The sequence below is a fragment of the Amphiura filiformis genome, unplaced genomic scaffold (assembly GCF_039555335.1).
Source record: "Amphiura filiformis unplaced genomic scaffold, Afil_fr2py scaffold_22, whole genome shotgun sequence".
Classification (NCBI taxonomy): domain Eukaryota; kingdom Metazoa; phylum Echinodermata; class Ophiuroidea; order Amphilepidida; family Amphiuridae; genus Amphiura; species Amphiura filiformis.
In genome coordinates this window covers 1,041,796-1,063,201 of record NW_027305486.1, presented here as the reverse complement: position 1 = coordinate 1,063,201, position 21,406 = coordinate 1,041,796, and the positions used below count along the sequence as shown (strand labels likewise).

Genomic DNA, 21,406 nt, shown 5'->3' with positions numbered 1-21,406 from the left:
TATCACAAGTGCGCGCTTTATTCAATTGTCAATTTAAAACGTATGGATTACTACAGTGATTTACTGATGAATACTAGGGCACGATGCGATCGATATGACCTAGCGGTTGTTTCGGGCTATGTCAATATGAAAAATGGTCGTGCTCTGCCATTCACCTCTACAGGTTCGCTTGGTCCGTTTTAATTTGCAACTTTTGAAAATGCACCAAATTTCATATACTGGTATCAATCTCTGTGAATTTAGAGTTTTCGGTAGCAAATTTGGTATCAAATTGCAGCTAACAAGATTCTGCACACGACCTTATCAATCAAATTGTCATAACAAGATTAGGTTTTGGTGTAGGACGGGTTACATGACTGCGGACTTTCTTTATTTGAGGTGTTTATTTAATATTGTATCAGAATATCTAATCATTGTTATCCATCACATTTGACTTAAATAAAAGGTTGGGTATAATGACGGCTAACCTTCCTTTAACATATTGCATAGGTCATTATTCTGGCGTATTCGAATGATACATGTTTCTCTCCCTGTTCTCCTCTCTTTCAGTAGTTGTAGCAATATTACGCTGTACAGCCTGTCTCAAAAAAAATTGTGCAAGTGAAAAGCGCCCTCTATGGCGATTAGAAAATACCGTTGTGACATGACGCTTATATCAACGTCAAGGGCATTGTCTAAGCTCTCAAATACCGTTTGTTCTGTTCAATTTACTTGTTTTAATCTCGAGATATGTTTAGTTAACCACGAAAGGATAAAATCACAATTGTGCCACTTTTACTAGGGAAGATCAAGAGGACTGTACATGTAAATCAATGATAGCATCAAGTTTATCAAGAGTTCCTTCGTGAAATCAAAAGAACGCATCAATTATACAACAATAAAAATGTTTTTACTGATTTTACTGTTTTATCATGATACATGTATTATATGATTCTCTTTTAACTCTTAAAACAGGTTGAAAGAGAAAAAGATATTTCACATTCTGCTGTAAAAGTAAATACACGTATATGTCAATGATTTTATCATGGTAATACTGTTTTCTTTGTCACTCAAGACATGTTAAAAGACAAACAAATATTGCACATTTTTAAGTTAATGAACGCGTATTATTTGTTGGGAGAGAAATTAGACAAAATAATGCATTCGTGCTGAGGTTGATGCGTCTTATGCACGAGCCCCGAAGGGGGAGTGAATTAGACACATAAACATCAGCTATCATCATTGATCTAGGACCTACTTGTGTAGCACTCTTCCCTAGTAAAAGTGGCACAATTGTGATTTTACTCTATCGTGGTTAACTAAACATATCTCGAGATTAAAACAAGCAAATTGAACAGAACAAACGGCATCTGAGAGCTGAGACAATGCCCTTGACGTTGATATAAGCATCATGTCACAACGGTATTTTCTAATTGCCATAGAGGGCGCTTTTCACTTGCACAACTTTTTTTGAGACAGGCTGTATATAACGATAAGTTGTTTTTATACTTACTTCTTCTAACATCAGATCCACCCGAGGATCCCTTACCGACAGTTAAATTTGACAAAGCCGTTTACTTGGTTAGAGAAGGAAATACTGTTATGGTAAATGTCGTGCGTAGCAACGATGGAGGAGCAGAGGATGTAACTCTGGGTGAGTTTTCTATATATGGTCCTGTGTCATAACCTGGGGTACCTTTGTGTTACATAGTAAAAAAATGTAGTGTTTCAAACATTTTACCTACACATCTCATTTGAAGTGGTTCACCCTCCTGAGCATTTTGACATCTTTTTTGGGAAATCGGTTAAAAAATGAGAGAGTGCGGGCAAAAACAATCACAAAGTGGTTGGGATTTAAAACCCCACCTCTTATTTCCACATTTACAATCATTCTGAGCAAGTATTAGTCTTTTAAATGACCTTCTGTATTTATTTACTTGGTTTAGATGTCTGGGAGTTCATTTAGACATTTTATTTACAAAATTCAAATTTTTAATGGGGGTTTTAGATCAAATTTACGATACGAATCCCTCCTATAATCCTCCTCCTCCTAATCCTCAACCACCCTTGGCACATTTCATGCCAAACGTCATAAGAAAATAATTAAAATTTATTTTAATACAGGATAAAACATGAGTAATAGAGATTAAATTAGCCTAAATGTAAGACCTAATTGAAGTTGGGTACCCCAGTATATGACACAGGATCATATCTGCTAGTAGATCGAAACTTTTATGCCCTTTGAAACACAGATTCAATGTTTTTATTTCGGCGTCTATTTGATCATGATATAGTCAAGTGCTGGATGACAAAAAACACTTTTAAACTCATAAATTATTCTGTCTGAGGTTATAAAGTAAAGGTTATTATATTTGAATCGATAATTAGGGACTACATTATTCATATTAATATCCATACACCCTTACATAATCCATGCGGGTAAATTAAAATAACAGTCAAAATGTACCTTGTTAGCCGCATGCATAATGTAAGGTTTCTGAGTAATCACTATTCAACACTATAAATTGTATTATTGTACTGGACTTAACACTTATTTATCCTAACCACATCACAATTTAGGAATGACTATCACGCCTATATCAGCCCAAGATCCTAAAGACTTCACACTCGATATGACATCAGTGGATGTCGCCAACGACGCCATGTCACCAATCACTGTTACAGGTGTAATGGACACTGTCATCGAAGGTGTTGAAATACTTAGTCTATGCATTGTAGAAGATGCAGCTGCATATTACATCGGTGAAACTCCATGCACAGTGATATATATCATAGGTAAATAAGGAGCTTATTATACAAATAAAACAGTACCCTCATTGTGCCCTCTTTTCTCATATTTTTTGAAAAGTTGATAAAATGTAATTTGGTATGTAAATAAACCTTAAAACAATAAAACAAAATAATTATTTCAATCGGCTCACACAGTTTTTGAAGATATGCGCTCTTTAAGAAATGTACCCGTTGTTCACTCTGTCCACGGATGAGGTTTAAAAGATCAAAGATTAAAACGAAACACACGGTTAATGACATGGATAGATAATAGGCTTTGGACACACTCACTATGAGCGAGGATCACCGGCTAGCCTCCAACATCTTCGCAACAGTATTGCTGTTGCATTCGCAAGTATACGGGTAATGGCGCACAAGGAGGGTACCCAATGCAATCGATGCTTTGAGGACCAGGAGTGAAACATGTATTCGTCAATGAACAACCAGGTAGAGGGCAACACAGCACAGTAAATTCACTTGAGAAGAATCAAGAAAATACCAAACAGCCCTTTTCAGGCTACCTTTAATCCCCCAAAAATGACATGTTGTAAATAAAAAGAAAGCCAGAAACAACAAAGTAAGAAAGTATGAAACATAATAAAACAAAAAGGCATAAATAACCAAGAAAAGATAAGTTTAATTGCAAGTATAGCAAGAGTATTCCCATCCCATATCCATTTTGCCGACAAGTTAATGGCAATAACACAATCCATAGCCCATAAGCCCACCGGTAAAGCCCATTCCCTTAATAAAGTTCGTTATTTTATAAAGTTATCATTGAGAAATACTTGATTATCATGCATGATACGTGTATTCCTTTTCAATCTTTGAAGTAGCCAAATCTCTTCCGTGGACAGAGTGAAAAACGGGTACATTTCTTTAAATGAGCTTATAGAAATAGCCTGTGACCACATCACACACTAGACCACGCCACTGACTAAGAATATTAGATGAAACATGATGATACTCAGCGTCTCAAACATTATACTAGTCTATGCCGTAGTCGATTTTTGATAAATAAAAAAACTTTTATTAATCACGATGAACACATTCAGTTGAACTCGAAATTATACTGATATTTATTACATCAAAATGCTAGTAAATGATTTTGAAAAGGTTTATATTATTATATTAGTGACAGTAAAAGTACAGGCTTATAATATAATTGAATGCAAAATATTATAATGACATTTCAATACTGAACATCCTTGAGAAACCAACAAACAGAGGGAGTACGGTGACTAAAAAGATCAGATAGATCAGACGTGGAAATCTATCAATTGTGCACACATTAATTTAATCAGAGTTTTAAGAGTATGCACAATGGCAAGTGGACTACGGAGAAATCTAAACATTAAACATGAATCATTTATTTATCCAGATACGGTTTTGCCGATCGTTTCATTTGATGAAGCGGTATACGTTGTTGATGAAGGCGCCGCAACCAGAGTTAATATTATGCGAGGTGACGATGGAGGAGCAGGAACTATTGCTGTGGGTATGTGAAACTGCACACTGGCTCCTTCAGTTCCCAAATGTATAACTTAAAGGGTGTCTCCGGCAACAATACTATGCCTTATATGTTAGAAAAAAATAATTTTCAAGCACGAATCACATGGTTTTATATAAAACAAACTCATGTTGACCATAAAAAAAAATAGCCAGCTCGCAACACGCGATATTCAAACTTCCCGCCCCGAAATTGTCCAGAGCTATGACGTCATGGTTATTTGTCCTCGATTGGTAGCGACGGGGGCACGTTCCCTGGTCGCCACTCTTAGAAGGGCGCCAAATTGACTAATTCAACATTGATTCTGCGCCTCTCCTAGCGGCGATGAAAGTCAAATTTTTCGAGCGCTTCGCGCGCATTTCAGCACAAAATCACTTGAAAGATCAATTTAGAACCGATATTCAACTTCATTATAACCCAAATTAATGAGGGATAAGGCTATGTGCAAATTACCGTGCGCACATGCTTTCAAGGATTGGCCAGGGGCGCCATTAATGTATCTTTAGCCCTGGGCGCCACAACCCCTAGCTACGCCACTTTTTTGTATCATATACGGCATGATGCTGTGATTGCCGGAGACATCCTTTAACCATTATATGAACATAATTATTAGTACGGCTGCCAAACATAGTTTATCCACAGAAGCTTGTCTTGGTGTCCATGGTTTTGTTTTTGATGGATTTTGCTTCTCAATTTCAAAAATGAGTTTACTGAATCTCTATCAGTATTGGGCATTCTGAGATATGGGAGGTCAAAGATCATACAGAGATCAAAATTCAAACTGCTCAAATGATGTTGAAAAGGGAATGTCACAGATATGGAAAAGTATACTTTTTTCCGGATCGCTTTGAGCAGTTTGAATTTTGCCCTCTGTATGAACTTTGACGCTCCATATCTCAAAATGTCAAATGCTGGCAGAGGTCTAATAAACATATTTTTGAAAATGGTGGTCTCGACTGTATCGAGAATCAAAAACAAAACTATGGACTCCAAAACAACGCCAAACCCACTGGCAGCCAGACTATATATTGTGTTGTGAAAAAAGTTGCCATGAAATGCAAGAACCGCCAACCATAACATATATGTTTTTATTGATAATGGATAATCAAATCACCTATAGAGGCGTATCGGTTGGACAAAAATTGAACAAAACAAGGATAATATTGTGACCCAAAAACAAACCAAGCCATATTTCACCCTTTGTTCAATTTCAAAAAAGCATGTAAAATGCAATGAATACAAAAACAATAACTGATTACACAATCAAGATTAAAAAGACAAACATATGAATAGCATTAGATACACAAGCAACAAGAAACTATGATCAAACTAAAAACTACTCAATAAAATTCAGATGAAAAAAACACACACACAAATTTGTTGGGAAAATATAGATGCGTTGTGAGGCACGTTTTGAAAACATGAACATTGGGTGCCTGGCGAATAGGTATTGGAAGGTTATTCCAAAGGTGCACACCACGAAGGTATCTACAATCGTACTGCCTGTCCTAGGAACGTCCAGGACCGACGTCTTGGCGTATAGTTTCATCAGAAGATCCGTGAGGCCAGGGAGACCAAGTTAATAGAAATTTAGCAGATTCTAGAAGATAGATATGATAAAGGGAACCAATCTAACAAACTGCGACAAATTGACGAGCATACAGGGTGTCCCATAAAAAATTACCGAGTGAATCAAATTGAACGTAAGTCGAGAAACAGACATTAGAATCAAAAAATTTAAAATGTAGCGCATAGCCTATTTTATTGTCCATCACATGTGAACATTTTATTTGATTCGGTTGACTGGTTGCGAAGAAATTAACGATTACATAATGCGCGCGTTAATGCAGTTCATTCCAAGTTTAATCAACAGTCGTTTTTTCATACTCCCTCACCGCTTCCTAAAGTTGGTGTATCTCATTAAATTTAGTCCACATTATATATTTTATAATCCGACGGTGTTATGTTATTCATGCTTTCATTGAAGATGAATAACAGTTTGACCGAGAAAACGTTGATTTCTGCAATTGGAAGCTTTACAACTTTAATTCTTTAGGTTGTGCAACTATGTTATATTTCAACTTTCCAATCAACATTTGAGCCACGACTGATAATGATCAAGTGCTTACAACTTTAAGTGTTATTTTTAATACTATGCAACATTAATGTTGAAATTTTAAAAGATTTAAACTTTGCATTACAATTTCTTGGAAATATTCATAAAACATTAATATGTGTGGGATTTTGGAATTCTTTATGCAGTAATTCTTTATGCAACATTGATATCAACACTAACGAAAAAAGATATTTACAAGTACCGAGCATCATCTTGCATACAACCTTTCATTTTCAATATCGTGCAGGTTTTCAAATTTGAACAAAACCTAATTAAATGTTTTGCAAGACTAGAATGTTTAAAAGAATGAAAAGAATTTCACAGAACAAATTATGAAGCCCAGTGACATTTAACCACTAGTGCGCATTGTGTTGAATGATATTTCTTTCAAACTTGGAATGAAGTGAATTGAGGCATGCGTTATGTAATCGCTCATTTCTTCGCAATCAGTCAGCCGATTCCACTAAAATTGACATATAATATGCAGAATAGGATGGGCTACACGCTGATGTTTAAATGATTGGATTCTAATGTCTATTTCTCGACTTGCGTCCAAATTCATTCGCCCGGTAATTTTTTCTGGGACACCCTGTATAAGGAGAGTACACCCCAAACACGGGCCTATGCCATCGCAACTTACAGGATCAGCTCTCCGGGTTCTTGTACGGATAACTTAAACAGAAACAATAAGCAGTTCCTTGCCCAGGCGTAGGAAGCCTTAACAGGTCAATAAACGACGAACTTACTCGGTAGGATCACCTCGTGTTCTAGACATTTTTGTCAGGTTATTTGCATACTTATGATTACTAAGGCAATAGAAACAAATTAGTTCGATCATTCGATCGACCATCGATGCTTGATTGATTCTTGTTATTTATGAAATCAATTAATTGAGTATTGTTAATTGTGATAACATGTGAATCTTAGCATGTATTGATATCGACCAATATAAATTTAGCATTAATTCTCATTAATTAGTTGTTAGTTCATTAATAAAAAAAACATCCAATCAGCATCGACAACTAATCCAAAGATCGAACTAATTTGGTTCTGGTGCCTAATTCTGTCTCAATTCAATTAAACCACTATCATGATAATAAGGTCATTTAAAATATTTACTATCATCTTAGATATCGACATAACAGCCCTAACCGCAAGACATACCGACGATTTTGCTCTCGACGTATCCACTGTAGCCGTTGCCAACTTTGATATGGAACCTATCGTGGTGTATGCTGTAGCAGAGAATAAAGTAGAGGGCGAAGGCGTGGAAGTGTTCCTTCTATCTATTCCAGATAACGATGCGTACATCGTTGGCAAACCTTCTTTTGCTGCCATATACATTAAAGGTACACATCTCGTTTCCTCTAATTTTGCATTTTTTGTATCTCTGGAATTTACTTTGGCTATTTCACAATTACCATTACTACAAAGTCTTAATCTTTTAATTTCCACAAAAACACTAGTTTTCTAGGTTATTAAAGACACAAACAAGCTGCCATTTTATAGACAGAGGTAGTACATTATCTATCTTAATTACCCTGCGCAGTCATTTATTTGATATGAAGTAACCTTCGCATGTCATTATGGTCATGTTATAGTGTCAAATCGCAACAAAAAATACGTTTTCTGACGGAAATCTGTCAAAATAGCATGTAGATGGCAATAGTTCAAAACGGAAACAACGGCACATCGTTGGTCAGTGATGCTAGGCATACCAACGCCGTAAGGTGCTGACGTAGGCTACTCGTTGCTTAGACAACTGACGGCAAACCATCAATAGGGTACAATTCAGTCCGAAGAAAAAAGTGTCAAAAAAGGGCTCAATAAAAGACCAGTACCAAATTGTTGACACGATAATGTAGACACGTATGAAATGATACGGAAAGGATGTTTTACTTAGAAAATATATATACCCGTCAACATGGTCAGATTCGGGATCGACAATATATTCGTTGCTGTCCAGACTGATAATGGGATAATGTTTGACTAGCCTATTAATGAGTTATTGATTTGGCTGAAGAATTTGAACTTCAATTCCGTATAAGCAGGGTGCAGCTCTTGGATTTTGCTTTTTATAAATAAACGCTAATAAACCTGGTCTCTGATTAAACCAAATCTAACGTTTAAAAATTACAACTCTGCAGGTACTAGGCTGATATTCGATTAGAATAGAATATAATAAACTTTTATCTATTTTTTACATTTCCATATCCTTTTCTCACATACATCTTTTCTGGGACCCTGGTATGGCAATTGTTACTCTTCAGATCCTCCCGTATTACCAACTGTGTCATTTGAAGAAGCAGTCTACGTTGTTGATGAAGGCGGCAGAGCAACAGTCAATATCAAGCGCGGAGACGACGGAGGAGCGGCAATAGTAGTGCGTGAGTAAATCAACGTTGCAACTAATTATAAAATATAAAAGTTGATCTTAAGGGATCGGACAATAACGTTTGCACAGTAGTTGGGACATGAGAGCACATCAGACACATCAAACTGCTTTGATATGGCAGTCTAAACCCCAGATAAGGCGCCGTAACCCCATATAAGGGACGTGCACCTCAGATAAAGCAGTCCAAACCCCAAATAAGGCGCCTTAACCCTAAATAAGGAACATAAACCTAAGATAAGACAAGTAAACCCCAGACGGGCCCTTATCTGGGGTTTAGACTGCCATATCTGAGTTTACGTCTCTTATCTGGGGTTAAGGCGCCTTATCTTGGGTTTAGATGCCTTATCTGAGGTTTACGACACTTATCTGGGGTTAACGACCCTTATCTAGAGTTAAGGCGCCTTATATGGGGTTTAGATGCCTTATCTGGGGTTTATGTTCCATATTTATGGTTAAGGCGCCTTATTTGGGATTTGGACTGCTTTATTGGGGGTCTACGTTCCTTATCTGGGGTTTAGATGCCTTATATGGGTTTAGACTGCGATATGCTAAGGTTAAGGCATCTTAGCCACAGGTAAGGAACGTAAACCCAGGATAAGGCCGTCTAAACCATAGATAAGGCACCTTATCCCTAGATAAGGGATGTAAACCCAAGATAAGGCAGTTTAACCCTCATATAAGGGACATGAACTCCAGATAAGGCGGAAATGACACACTTATGCTTCTGCTATCAATCAAAAATCACATTTACGTTCTACCAAATGGGGCCATCTTGGATTTCTGGGCAAAAATTATGTTATATAACGTCAAATTAATGTCAGATTCGAATTTCTCGGGGTCGACTTACCGGAAAAAGTGTCTTTGTACACGATTTTAGGTACTCTGGTTCAAAACTTTTTTTTTCAAGATGGCGCAGGTGGTCGCCATCTTGGATTTCTGGGTAAAAATGAGGTCGTAATGTCAAAGTAATGTCAAATTTGAAATCCTTATGGTCGACTTATCCAAAAAAGTGTCTTTGTACACGATTTTGGGTCCTCTGATTCCAAATTAAATTTTTCAAGATGGTGCCGGCCACCATCTTGGATTTCTGGGTGATAATGATGCCGTAATGTCAACTTAATGTCACAATCGGAATCCTTGTACTCGACATATCCGAAAAAGTGTCTTTGTGCATGATTATAGGTGCTCTGGTTCAAAACTTTCAAAATGGTGGCGGCGGCCATTTTGGATTTTGGCCTCTACCGAAAAATGCCGGGATTTTCGCGAGGGACATGGGGCTATTTGTTTTCTAAATGGTCCATAGAAGTCGAATTAATCGTCAAACCTTATTAGCCAGAGAGTGGTCACCACGTTGAACTTTTTGACTTAACTATAGTGTTTGTGCAAATTTTCACGTGCAATTGTTTCAAAAATGGGTACGAAGGGGAAGCGCATTATACATCCTTGCCCCCGGATGCAACCCCTAGCTACGTCACTGGTGCAAACGTTGCTATCCGATTCCAAACACCAAAGGTCTTTTCTCAGCAGTCGATCCGGTCCTTCCTTATGGAATTATTCATCTTGAACAAAATATAAATTGTCCAAATTTGTAAAGCACTTAGTAATTAGTAAGACACGTGATCAATTGAATACATGAATACAAAACCCATCCAAGTCCATGGGAAGTGATTTGGAGAGAAAAACCTGTGTATCATTTTAATTCCTTCAGTTAGATTTACCTGGTCAATATGGTAAGTTTTATTTGCGAATGAGTGGATTAACCTGTATTAGGTATGACGATTAGCATTTCAGGGACTTCGTGGGGTTCATTTTAAATTTTGGACTTGGGTGGTTTTTTGAATCATATACAAAGACAATAATGTTAGAATGAGATTACCACTAGTAAGATAATACAAAATAAAGCACACAGGTGTGTATAATGTTAATAAACATTCTGCCATGTAATAAAAACCACACACTTTCCTTTATTAAACCCTCTTTTTCTTCAAAAGTCACTCTCTAGCAATGAATGTGTTACAAGTGGACTTTTATACATACTGGATTTCAATCAATGTGTTACAAGACTCAAATCATGGAATTAGGTGATTCTTTCATACATGCTATTTTTCACATGCTCAATAGACACTTTCATACATATGACAGGCCTGTGTATAGCAACAATTTCACATGCTTAACTCAATTTAGCCAACGTATGGACTTGGGTGGGTTTTGTATTCATATATTCAATTAGAGAACCAATTTATAGCAGAATAAAAAACTTTAAATACTAAAACAAATTCTTGGATATACATCTTTTTATCTTTACATTTTTTAATTTAAAGGTGGTTGCCCCCTTGACCTTCTTCTAACCTCCTTCAATTCACCATGTTGTTTATAACGTCATTTATCATGCTTTAATTTCTCCCATTTAGCCATCGATGTAACGCTCTTAACCGCTAGAGAAGCCGACGACTTCTCTCTCGACCGTCGAACTGTAGACGTTGCAAACTGCAATGTGGGACCTATCGTGGTGTCAACTGTTGCGGAGAATAAAGTAGAGGCTCATGGGATTGAGGTGTTTCTTTTATCTATTCCCGATAATGCTGCATACATAGTTGGCCAACCTTCTTTCGCTACTATATACATCAAAGGTATAACAGTTGAGTTCAGTTGAACACACCCATCTCCTCATTATCAATACTTGTATGATCTTCTCTTCGGTCTCATTCACTAATAATGTTTAATTCCGTAAGTCAGTTGATCTTAATTACATACGCCCAACACAGCGTCACCAACCCGATATCTTCGTATTAGAAATTGACATGGTAGTATGTTCAAATGTTCAATCTACTAGTTCTTCAAAAGCCACGCATGGCGATTTTGTTCCGCCGTGTTTAATAGTTTCCGAGGAAATCAGGCTAAGTATAAACTACATACGATAGATAGATAAACGTTTCTTTCCCACAACGCATGCAACTCATCAGCTGAGGGGACTCTATTTTACGATCTGCACAGGCTAATTACGCATATTTAGGGTTAGCAACTATTTTAAACTGTAGCGGTTTGGCAGTTCACAGAATCTTGCGAATGGTAGTTAGCTTTGAAATAAAATTGCATTGCTCATTTCATAGCGAACGTGTAGAAAAATTCAAATATCACAGATATACTTTTGTAGGTCCTGTGGTTCTTGAGTTATGTTGTAAAGAGGGCTGAAAGAACAACACTTTTGTAAAACGTACATAACTCATTAACAACATTAAATCTGGCAAAATTTCAAAGTATATGATTTGTGGTATGAACGTTTGCAAAACATCAAAGTGTTATTGTTCAATAATATATTGATTTAGATTATGAAAATCGAGTTTGTTTTGCCCAATAATACCTAGGCTACCCTTAAGGGTAGGTGTAGACTAGGTATTGTTGGTCGATTTATTATTAAAATAGTTGCTAACCTTAACGCTACCATCTCAAGAAAAGTTTCAGGGCGTAGTTTATTGAACTCAGTGGACTGTTATTTGAAGTGCTTTTATATTATTGCAAAAAGGATCGTAGCGGTTTCATTGACAAACCTAATAAATAATTCATACCAGGGATTAATCAGTTACAGGGTGCGGACATTTCATTACTCGCAAACCACCGGGATTCAATATAGGTTTGTGTTGTAAATGAACTCGTGAAAAAGAATGTCATACCCCGGGCGTTTTTAAACGCCCCGACTGAAGCCTTACCATATTCTTTCAACACATATATTCAACTATGAGCCTGACAATAACGGGACGGGATATATTTACGGTTTTCTACCCTTGTCCAGATAGGCATTCTGTGAATATCAATAGAATATAATACCACTGTACGCATCCACTAGATAGCACAACAACTACTTACTGTCTGCATGTAGGACCTATGGGCCTTTCTCAATGCGACCGGTCTCAAAGGACTAGATAATTTTCATATGCGGCACATAATCAATTTGATTAATCAATATCAAAGACCCTATACAAGAGTGGATACAAAATCTACCATATTGTGCACTGTACAAACGAACATTATTGATAATAGTGGTTTTATTGTCTTACCGTCAATAAATTTTTATCAAGTCCTGCATCTAGGGTCCCCAATATTAATCAATCAAATTGATCGTGTATGGGCCGCATAAATGAAAATCTTGATCAATCAATACAAAGGAACAGTATATCACTTGGCAAGTATATAAGTATGTTTTCCATGTAGATCCACCAGCATTACCGGTCGTGACTTTTAAGAAGGCAGTTTACGCTGTTGATGAAGGCTCCACAGTGACACTAACAATAACTCGAGGAGATGATGGAAGCCCAACACCGACACATGTGGGTAAGTAAAACGATTCGGCATTGCAATGGACCATTCCGATGCTCATCGAATTTCGAAAAAAAAATTTCGGGAAATGAGATTAATAATAAAGCCATCTTTATAGCATATGCTGAGGAGGACGGCCTCAATATTTGTCAAAATTCTGTTTTTTACACGATTGTTATGTACTTTGACACATGTGGGTAAGTGATCAAAATTATTCGGCATTGCAATGGGCCATTCCGATGCTCATCGAATTTCGAACAAACTTTTCGGGAAATGAGATTAATAATAAAGCCATTTTTATAGCATATGCTGAGGAGGACGGCCTCAATATTTGTCAAAATTCTGTGTTTTTTTACACGATTGTTATGTACTAACATACCCTGCATAATAAAGACTTGAGGTGCTGCAGTTTTGTCAAAATCCGAGATTTTCAATAAACGGAAGGAACCGTCGTTTTATTATTACGATGGAAATATTAGTCGAACGCGTACATGATGTACAGACAACCTTTAAAAAGTGCTAATAATAAATAAATAATAATAACAGACTCTTATATAGCCTCTTTAACCCAGAGGGTCTCAAGGCGCTTAACAAACTAAAAACCACTGGTACGTTAACAATGTTGTGCCAAACCCCATTAAAGTAAGTTAACTGTAAAACATGTTTCTGCATTTTATTTTTTCATAAAGCGTTGAAAATAACGCTGTTAAATGCAGCTAACGAAGACTTCATACTTGATGTTCTGGCCGTGAGTGTATACAGCTGTGGAGAGCAAACTCTGGAAGTATCTGGTCTCTCGGATGATATTAAGGAGAATCTGGAATTATTTATGATATCCATCGTGGAAAATGCCGCACTGTACAATATCGGAAAACATTCCGTAGCAACAGTGTATGTTACTGATATCAATTCACGTAAGTACATGAAGTAGAATTGTCGTAAAAACGATGCGCTTGTTTTATTTCATTTAATGCCATGAACTCCAGGGTACTCAAGTCTGGGCTTGGTAGGGAGTTGACATTGAGAATATGAAAGTCGACCCATCACTATATACCAAATTTTCTAGACCCATTGGCCAAATTTAACACAAATTGCAAATATTCCCCAAATTTGTGATAAACATAAAGATGTTTGGCTTCAGTGAGGCGAAACTAAAAATGAAAACTGAACCGTCCATGCCAAACGACAAAAAATGCAACCTATGTTTGCAGTACATCCACGCATTACCGTCAATCTTTGGGGGGGGGCAATCAACCTGAATCGTCAAAAGTGGCTGAAAAGAACTGCCCGTGCCCTAAAGTCGATGCGACAAGGTTGTTGGTAATCAGTGGTAATGCTAAGGGTTTGTGCTCAAATATTGAGCAAAATTGAGCCCACATTGAGCCCACATTCACAGGAATAAGTATGAATTCAATACGTGAGCTCCGTAGGCAATGGATTTCACCCCCCCCCCCACCCCCCCATGCGCAAGATTTTTTTTCTGGGAGGGGTCAAACAGCAAAAACTTATTTGTCATAACTCAATACCTCACATATTACATATGCAACCAGTGGCTTCCCTGACTTTTATTTATTCTTTTATTTATAGCATTAGGCCGAAACCATTCAAAGTATGGCAAATTCCAAAAAGTTTGGTATCAAATCATTTTGTTATTGTCAAATACGTAGATCACCACCAAGCTTATGGACAGGGGATAAAACAAGAACTGTCCTTAAAATAACAAGATTCCGTGTAGGATGTCGTTAGGCTGAAAAAGGGTGATTATGTCTGCTAATGCTGGAATAATAATTGGGTACCACTCGAGTGATACTATATTCATAATTTGATCCCAAATGATCCATTTAACGGAACTGTATGCACATGCTCAGTACAACAGAGCATAAATGTCCAAAAAGCTATATAATTTATGAACAATATATACTACACATAAAAAATACTACTACAAGGGATTTTCAACATATAAGCTCTGATAGTGATAAGTGAATTATATTGAAAATATGGTATATTTGTATTACTGTTGACCAGGTTTTAATCAACAATAATATTTTAATCAAGATTATGCAGCAAATGAAAATCGCTAGATTTTCAAGTTTGATTTTCTCGAAATGCGTATTTTGCAAATACGTCAGTATGTGATGCGGCCGACGAATTGATATCGAAAGTGTCAATTTTGACTTTAAGGAAGATCACTTAAATTAGCAAACCAGTTTTTTTTAAGAAACTCATTTCATGGAACACTCTCATTACAGTGCTTTGTCCTCTTGGTTATTGTCTGAATGGGGGCGAATGCTTTGACACAGATACCACTATTTACTGCCAGTAAGTACAACTTTATTCATTCTCGAACACTATAAAGAATCCTTTCTCAGGGAAGGAGGGAGGGAGCTAGGGTGGGAGGGGAGGGAAGGAGTGGGTGAGGGTGAGAGTGGTAAGAAATTGGCTGGCTGAAAATACTCTGTTATAGATAAAGTGTGCATGACATAATGTTTTCAACTGAGAAAACTTTTTAGTTTACTCCGGGAACAAAAATGATACAGCACGCACATTATCAAATGAGGAAATTAAAGATTTAGTTTCCGTGTCTTTTCTTTGCCTTATTATTTTTTGTTCAATTCCGTTTCTTAGTTTCTCAGCATGCAGTCCTGTATACACAACATGATTATGTCCCCAATGAGTATTAGTTTAGTTTAATGTAGTCAATAAAAGGCTCAGGTACTAACCTCTAAATTGCTCAGTTTACTATGTGTTTATTGTAGATGTGCTGATGGTTATGAGGGTGATCAGTGTGAACGACCTACAGGTGGGTAGTATCCGGTTTAAATTTCGTTCAACTTGCATATAGGCTGGTGGCAGAGCAATGTACAGCCTGTCTCAAAAAAAATTGTGCAAGTGAAAAGCGCCCTCTCTGGCAATTAGAAAATACCTTTGTGACATGATGCTTACATCAACGTCAAGGACGTAGTCTTAGCTCTCAATTGCCGTTTGTTCTGTTCAATTTGCTTGTTTTAATCTCGAGATATGTTTAGTTAAAGACGAAAGGGTAAAATCACAATTGTGCCACTTTTAATAGGGAAGAGGGCTTTACATGTAACAGTGATAGCATCAAGTTTATCAAGAGTTCCTTCGTGAAATCAAAAGAACGCATCAATTACACAATACAAAAATTTTCTGACTGTTTTTCATGATGCAGGAATGATATGATTCTCTTTTTCCACTTAAAAGAAATTAAAAGATAAATAAATATTTCACATTCTGCTGTAAAAATTAAATACATGTGCATGTCAATGATTTTATCATGGTAAATACTGTTCTCTTAATCACTTCAGACATGTTAAAAGACAAACAAATATTGCACACTTATACATGTTATAGGTTAATGAACGCGTATTACTTGTTGGGAGAGATATTAGACAAAATAATGCACGCGCGCTGATGTTGATGCGTCTAATGCAAGCGCCTCGAAAGGGGGGAGTGCATTGGACGCATCAACATCAGCTATCATTGATTGGTTTACATGTACAGCTCTCTTCCCTAGTAAAAGTGGCACAATTGTGATTTTACCCTTTCGTTGTTAAATAAACATATCTCAAAATTGGAACAAGCAAATTGAAAAGAACAAATGGCATTTGAGAGCTAAGACTGCGCCCGTGACGTTGATGTAAGCATCATGTCACAACGGTATTTTCTAATTGCCAAAGAGGGCGCTTTTCACTTGCACATTTTTTTAAAGACAGGCTGTAGGTTGGTTATTTCTTTAATTTTGTTGATTATTGTTCTATGTGCGGTACAAAATGAGGTTCCGATGGGTGTAAAATTGTCACCTCTGGCAGTTTGAGATATCCAAAGTCAAAATTATACAGGTTTAAACTGGTGCAATTTTGTCGAAACCTACGCCAACTTTTTCTCCCGTCATAAGGATTCACAAAATATATAGTTTTACATACTTACAACTTGTCGTTGTGGAGTTATCACTGAGTTATTTGGGCATTATTTTGTACAATTTCGCTCCCAGCAAGTGATACGCATTTTATTAACCTATAATTGATATCGAGAGTGTCAATTTTGAGGAAGATCACTTAAATTAGCAAACCAGTTTTTTTAAGAAACTCATTTCATGGAACATTATCATTACAGTGCTTTGTCCTCTTGGTTATTGTCTGAATGGGGGCGAATGCTTTGACACAGATACCACTATTTACTGCCAGTAAGTACAACTTTATTCATTCTCGAACACTATAAAGAATCCTTTCTCAGGGAGGGAGAGAGGAGGGAGGAAGGGAGGGAGGGAGGGAGCTAAGGTGGGAGGGGAGGGAAGGAGTGGGTGTGGGTGGTAAGAAATTGGCTGGCTGAAAATACTCTGTTACAGATAAAGTGTGCATGACATAATGTTTTGAACTGAGGAAACATTTAGTCTACTCCGGGAACAAAAATGATACAGCACGCACATGAGGAAATAAAGATTTAGTTTCCGTGTCTTTTCTTTGCCTTGTTATTTTTTCTTCAATTCCGTTTCTTAGTTTCTCAGCATGCTGCCCTGTATGCCCCAATGAGTATTAGTTTAGTTTAATTAATGTAGTCAATGAAAAGCTCTGGTACTAACCTCTAAATTGCTCAATTTCCTGTTTGTTTATTGCAGATGTGCTGATGGTTATGAGGGTGATCAGTGTGAACGACCTACAGGTGGGTATTATCATAATTAGGCTATTCCATTTGAAATCGTACATACCCTGTGGAAGATTTAAGAAAAAAAATCTTCACAGAGGGAGTATAAGATTTCAAAAAATTTTGAAAAAAATGGAGCGAAATTTTGTAGGTTTCGGCATAATTTTGAAAAAATGGAGCAAAATTTGAAAGTTTCAGCATTATTTTGTTGCATTTTGATGATGCTATTCTAGGAAATCTAGAAAAAATGGGGGTCATTGGGTAGCCGCAACCAAAAAAGGGGATCATTGGGTAGCAGCAACTAAAAAAAGGGGGGTCATCGGGTATGACTTTAAAAAAAGGGGATCATCGGGTAGAATCGACTTCAAAAAAGGGGTTCTATTGACAGGCACATACTGTCACTTCCAAAGTTGAGTGCCCCCCCCCGGGCAGAGCAATGTAGGTTGGTTATTTCTTTGTTGATAATTGTTCTATATGCGGTACTAAATGAGGTTCCGATGGGTCTAAAATTGTCACCCCTGGCAGCTCGAGATATCCAAAGTCAAAATTATACAGGTTTAAACTGGTGCAATTTTGTCGAAACCTACGCCAATTTCTTCTCCCGTCATAAGGATTTACAAAATATATAGTTTTACATACTTACAACTTGTCGTTGTGGAGTTATCACTGAGGTCGAACGTTAAAAAAGGGGTTAAAATACAAAAATGCTAAAATTTTTATAAAAATTGTCTCAAATTGTTCTTTCTGTAATAATAACTCTAATAAAGAAAAGTCTTGACCACCCAGAATGACTCATTACGGTAACCTTGGTAACACAGCCAAATAGGTAATTGTCCTGAATGGTCAGTTATTAATATTTTTGTTAGAATATAGATAACAGTTCCAACAATTTGAGACGATTTTCGTCAAAATAGAGCATTTGATCTATTTAAATGCCTTAATTTGATCTATTTAAATTTGACCTTTTGGCTCAAAGCTCCGGAAAACTGCGGACGTACATCAAATACAGTAATGATTCCTTATGATCAGGGGAACATTTTGGTATGGGTTTAAAGCACAATTACGAAGTTTGAACTTTGACCCATCTATAAAATTTGACCTTGGAAATCTTGAATTGCCCAAGGGGAAATTTCTACCACCTCCCTCCACATAATCTTATTTTGTACCATCTGACACAGCTGTAAAAAGTGCGTCCAATGCGTACATATATGGCACGATCTGGTCCAGGGGGGGGGGGGGGGTCAAATGCGGCAAATTTGAAATTGAAACATGGGAGTAAAAACAATAAAATACATGAGAAAATACACATCACAAAACTTCGCAACTTTAGACTCACGTATGATAGACCTTTGGTGTTTTCATTATATAATAGTTTAATGTTTGTATAAGGTAATAGTTATAGTAACTCAATTGTTAAAAATGCCTCCTTTAGCCCCCATGAAGCAGATCGTGTCACATATTTTCTTCTAATTTGTCACACATTTGGCATAAATCTCGACCAGTATTGGTGCTCTATAGCATAGCAATTTAAAGGTTCTTTTTATCTACTTTATCAAGGTTTATCAAGTGGAGCTATCGCCGCTATTTCTGTGGGAGCTATAATAGGCTTAATCACCATCGCTGCTGCTGTAACTTGCTGTCTAAGGATGGTATATACCCGGGTATCTGCACCAAAGTCACCTAGTTCTACAGCAAATCCAGGATTTCCACCTATTAATAATCCAAATTTCGGGAATATGTTGACGAACTCCAATGCTATACTAGCGGATGGAACATCGGTAAGTTGTCGACAGGTTATGTTAGATTTAGGTTCTTATGTTAATGCCCTCCTCACTAAGTAGAATCCTTCTGTAGTTGTTTAAAAAAAAAGCTGCAAAACCTATATTAGTTTGATCAGTTCTCTGTTGAGGACAATCAATATTTATTCAAGAGTGGTATAGTAATAATAAGTTCAGGTTCAGTAACCAGGTGGCATTCTTGATGTTGACATTTTTGACAATTTTTCCGACTTCAAAGGGAGGAGTTAGAGGTACCCCTCGTGCCGGAAAATTGTCAGGAGCCCCCCCCACCTCATAATTTATGTGAGTGAACATGAACAAAAAGTAAGAGATTGTACGGATTAGTTGACATCAATTATTGTCAACAATGGAAAGGGACTGCTATATCGATATACTTGAGCGAACTGCATACAACCTAAATAGCCTTATTGTGATGTGGCGGGAGTTTTAAAAGCACATGCCCTGAACAATATATGATGCTCGCGAATACTGCCGGGCAATGACGTCACCAGTAAAATCATCTATACTACGCGATGCAACGATAAAATAGACACAGTCTTTCAATATTAATGATTAATAAGATACAAATTATAGCTGTTTCTCTATCGAAGAATAATGCCATTTCCCACTGACTGTTCAATGTTTGCCAGCTTGTTATACGGTCAAAGACCGTTGAGGTATACTAATGTTCCGGTATCCCTGACTATTTTTAAATCATCATAACAAATGTTTATATTCGCCCACGACGATAATTTGAATATTTCTTTTTCTCTTGACCTATTACAGCTACAGTATCCTTACCAGCCTAATATCTACTAAAACTGGATGCAGTGATCATGATAGGTCCTATTGTATCTGGAGAAATCGCAAGTGGTTTTAAGAATAATCTGCTGATTGTACTCAAGTTAGGCTTAAAAAATAAATTGTTTGATTGGCGTAACATAATAAAAATAGGGTAGGTCAGTCATTTTTTTTAAAAATTTGTACACACATTTTAAGTTGTAAATTGGAACTGTAAAAAAAATCCATTTAAATTTATTTTTACATTTTTTGGCAAAAATATAACGAAAAAAATCTGGCGTCGGGCCTATTTTTAGGGTCGGCCTGGTTACGCCAATCAAACATTTTTTTTAGGCCTTAGCACAATTTATTAGGATTGGATGCAATTGAGAAAAAAATTAAGCGAATTTAGGCAAATTAGAAGAATTTTATGTGATGTTCATCTATTTGTCCCATTAAATTAAGGCTAGTCGGAGGGCAGCATGGCTTAGGGGTAGATTTAAATCAACGAATCACATGACCAGAAATCACAAACAGCTAATAATCTTAAGCGTATTTAACGACCAATGAAATCTAGGACGCCGAAGAATTTAAACGTTCAAGATTGACCAAATACCATGAGTAGTTGTGGACGGTATCGCAAATTACAAAGCTCCCAAACAGACCTTGAGGATTATTAGCAGTTCGTAACCTATACCATTTGCATGTGATAGGATCTGATAAATAATATAAAATGCCCCCCCCCCCCCACCCTTTTCGGCAACTTATTTTTATTTATAGCAAGTACGAAACTATAGTCTTTAGATCCACATTTTGAGGTATGTGTTACTATAACCTGTTGGAAAAAATCCAACGTTTGATTGATGGGAGCGGGGACAAATTCAGATTACCAAATGAAAGCTATTGTCAGTTGCGGCGCCAAATGTATGGGGTTTGGCCTCTGAACCCCCACCCACCCAAATAAAACAACCCCTAGTCAACTAATGTTTTATGTCCTTTTTAAGACAAACATACCAAATTTTAGGCTAATTTGGGAGATTTCTGCCCCCCAAAAAAAAAAAAAAAAAAAAAAATCCGTATAA

General features: G+C 36.9%; 1 protein-coding gene across 1 annotated transcript; it reads left to right on the top strand.

Annotated features, from left to right (window-relative positions):
* Positions 1-11,505: 11,505 nt before the first annotated feature.
* Positions 11,506-20,385, top strand: LOC140143520 (uncharacterized). The gene is made up of 9 exons (XM_072165350.1): positions 11,506-11,521; positions 13,000-13,119; positions 13,794-14,018; positions 15,354-15,423; positions 15,861-15,904; positions 17,239-17,308; positions 17,741-17,784; positions 19,324-19,544; positions 20,331-20,385. Exons 1-9 carry the CDS (start codon positions 11,506-11,508, stop codon positions 20,361-20,363), a joined length of 843 nt encoding a protein of 280 aa, XP_072021451.1. The 3' UTR covers positions 20,364-20,385.
* The last annotated feature ends 1,021 nt before the right edge of the window (positions 20,386-21,406 follow it).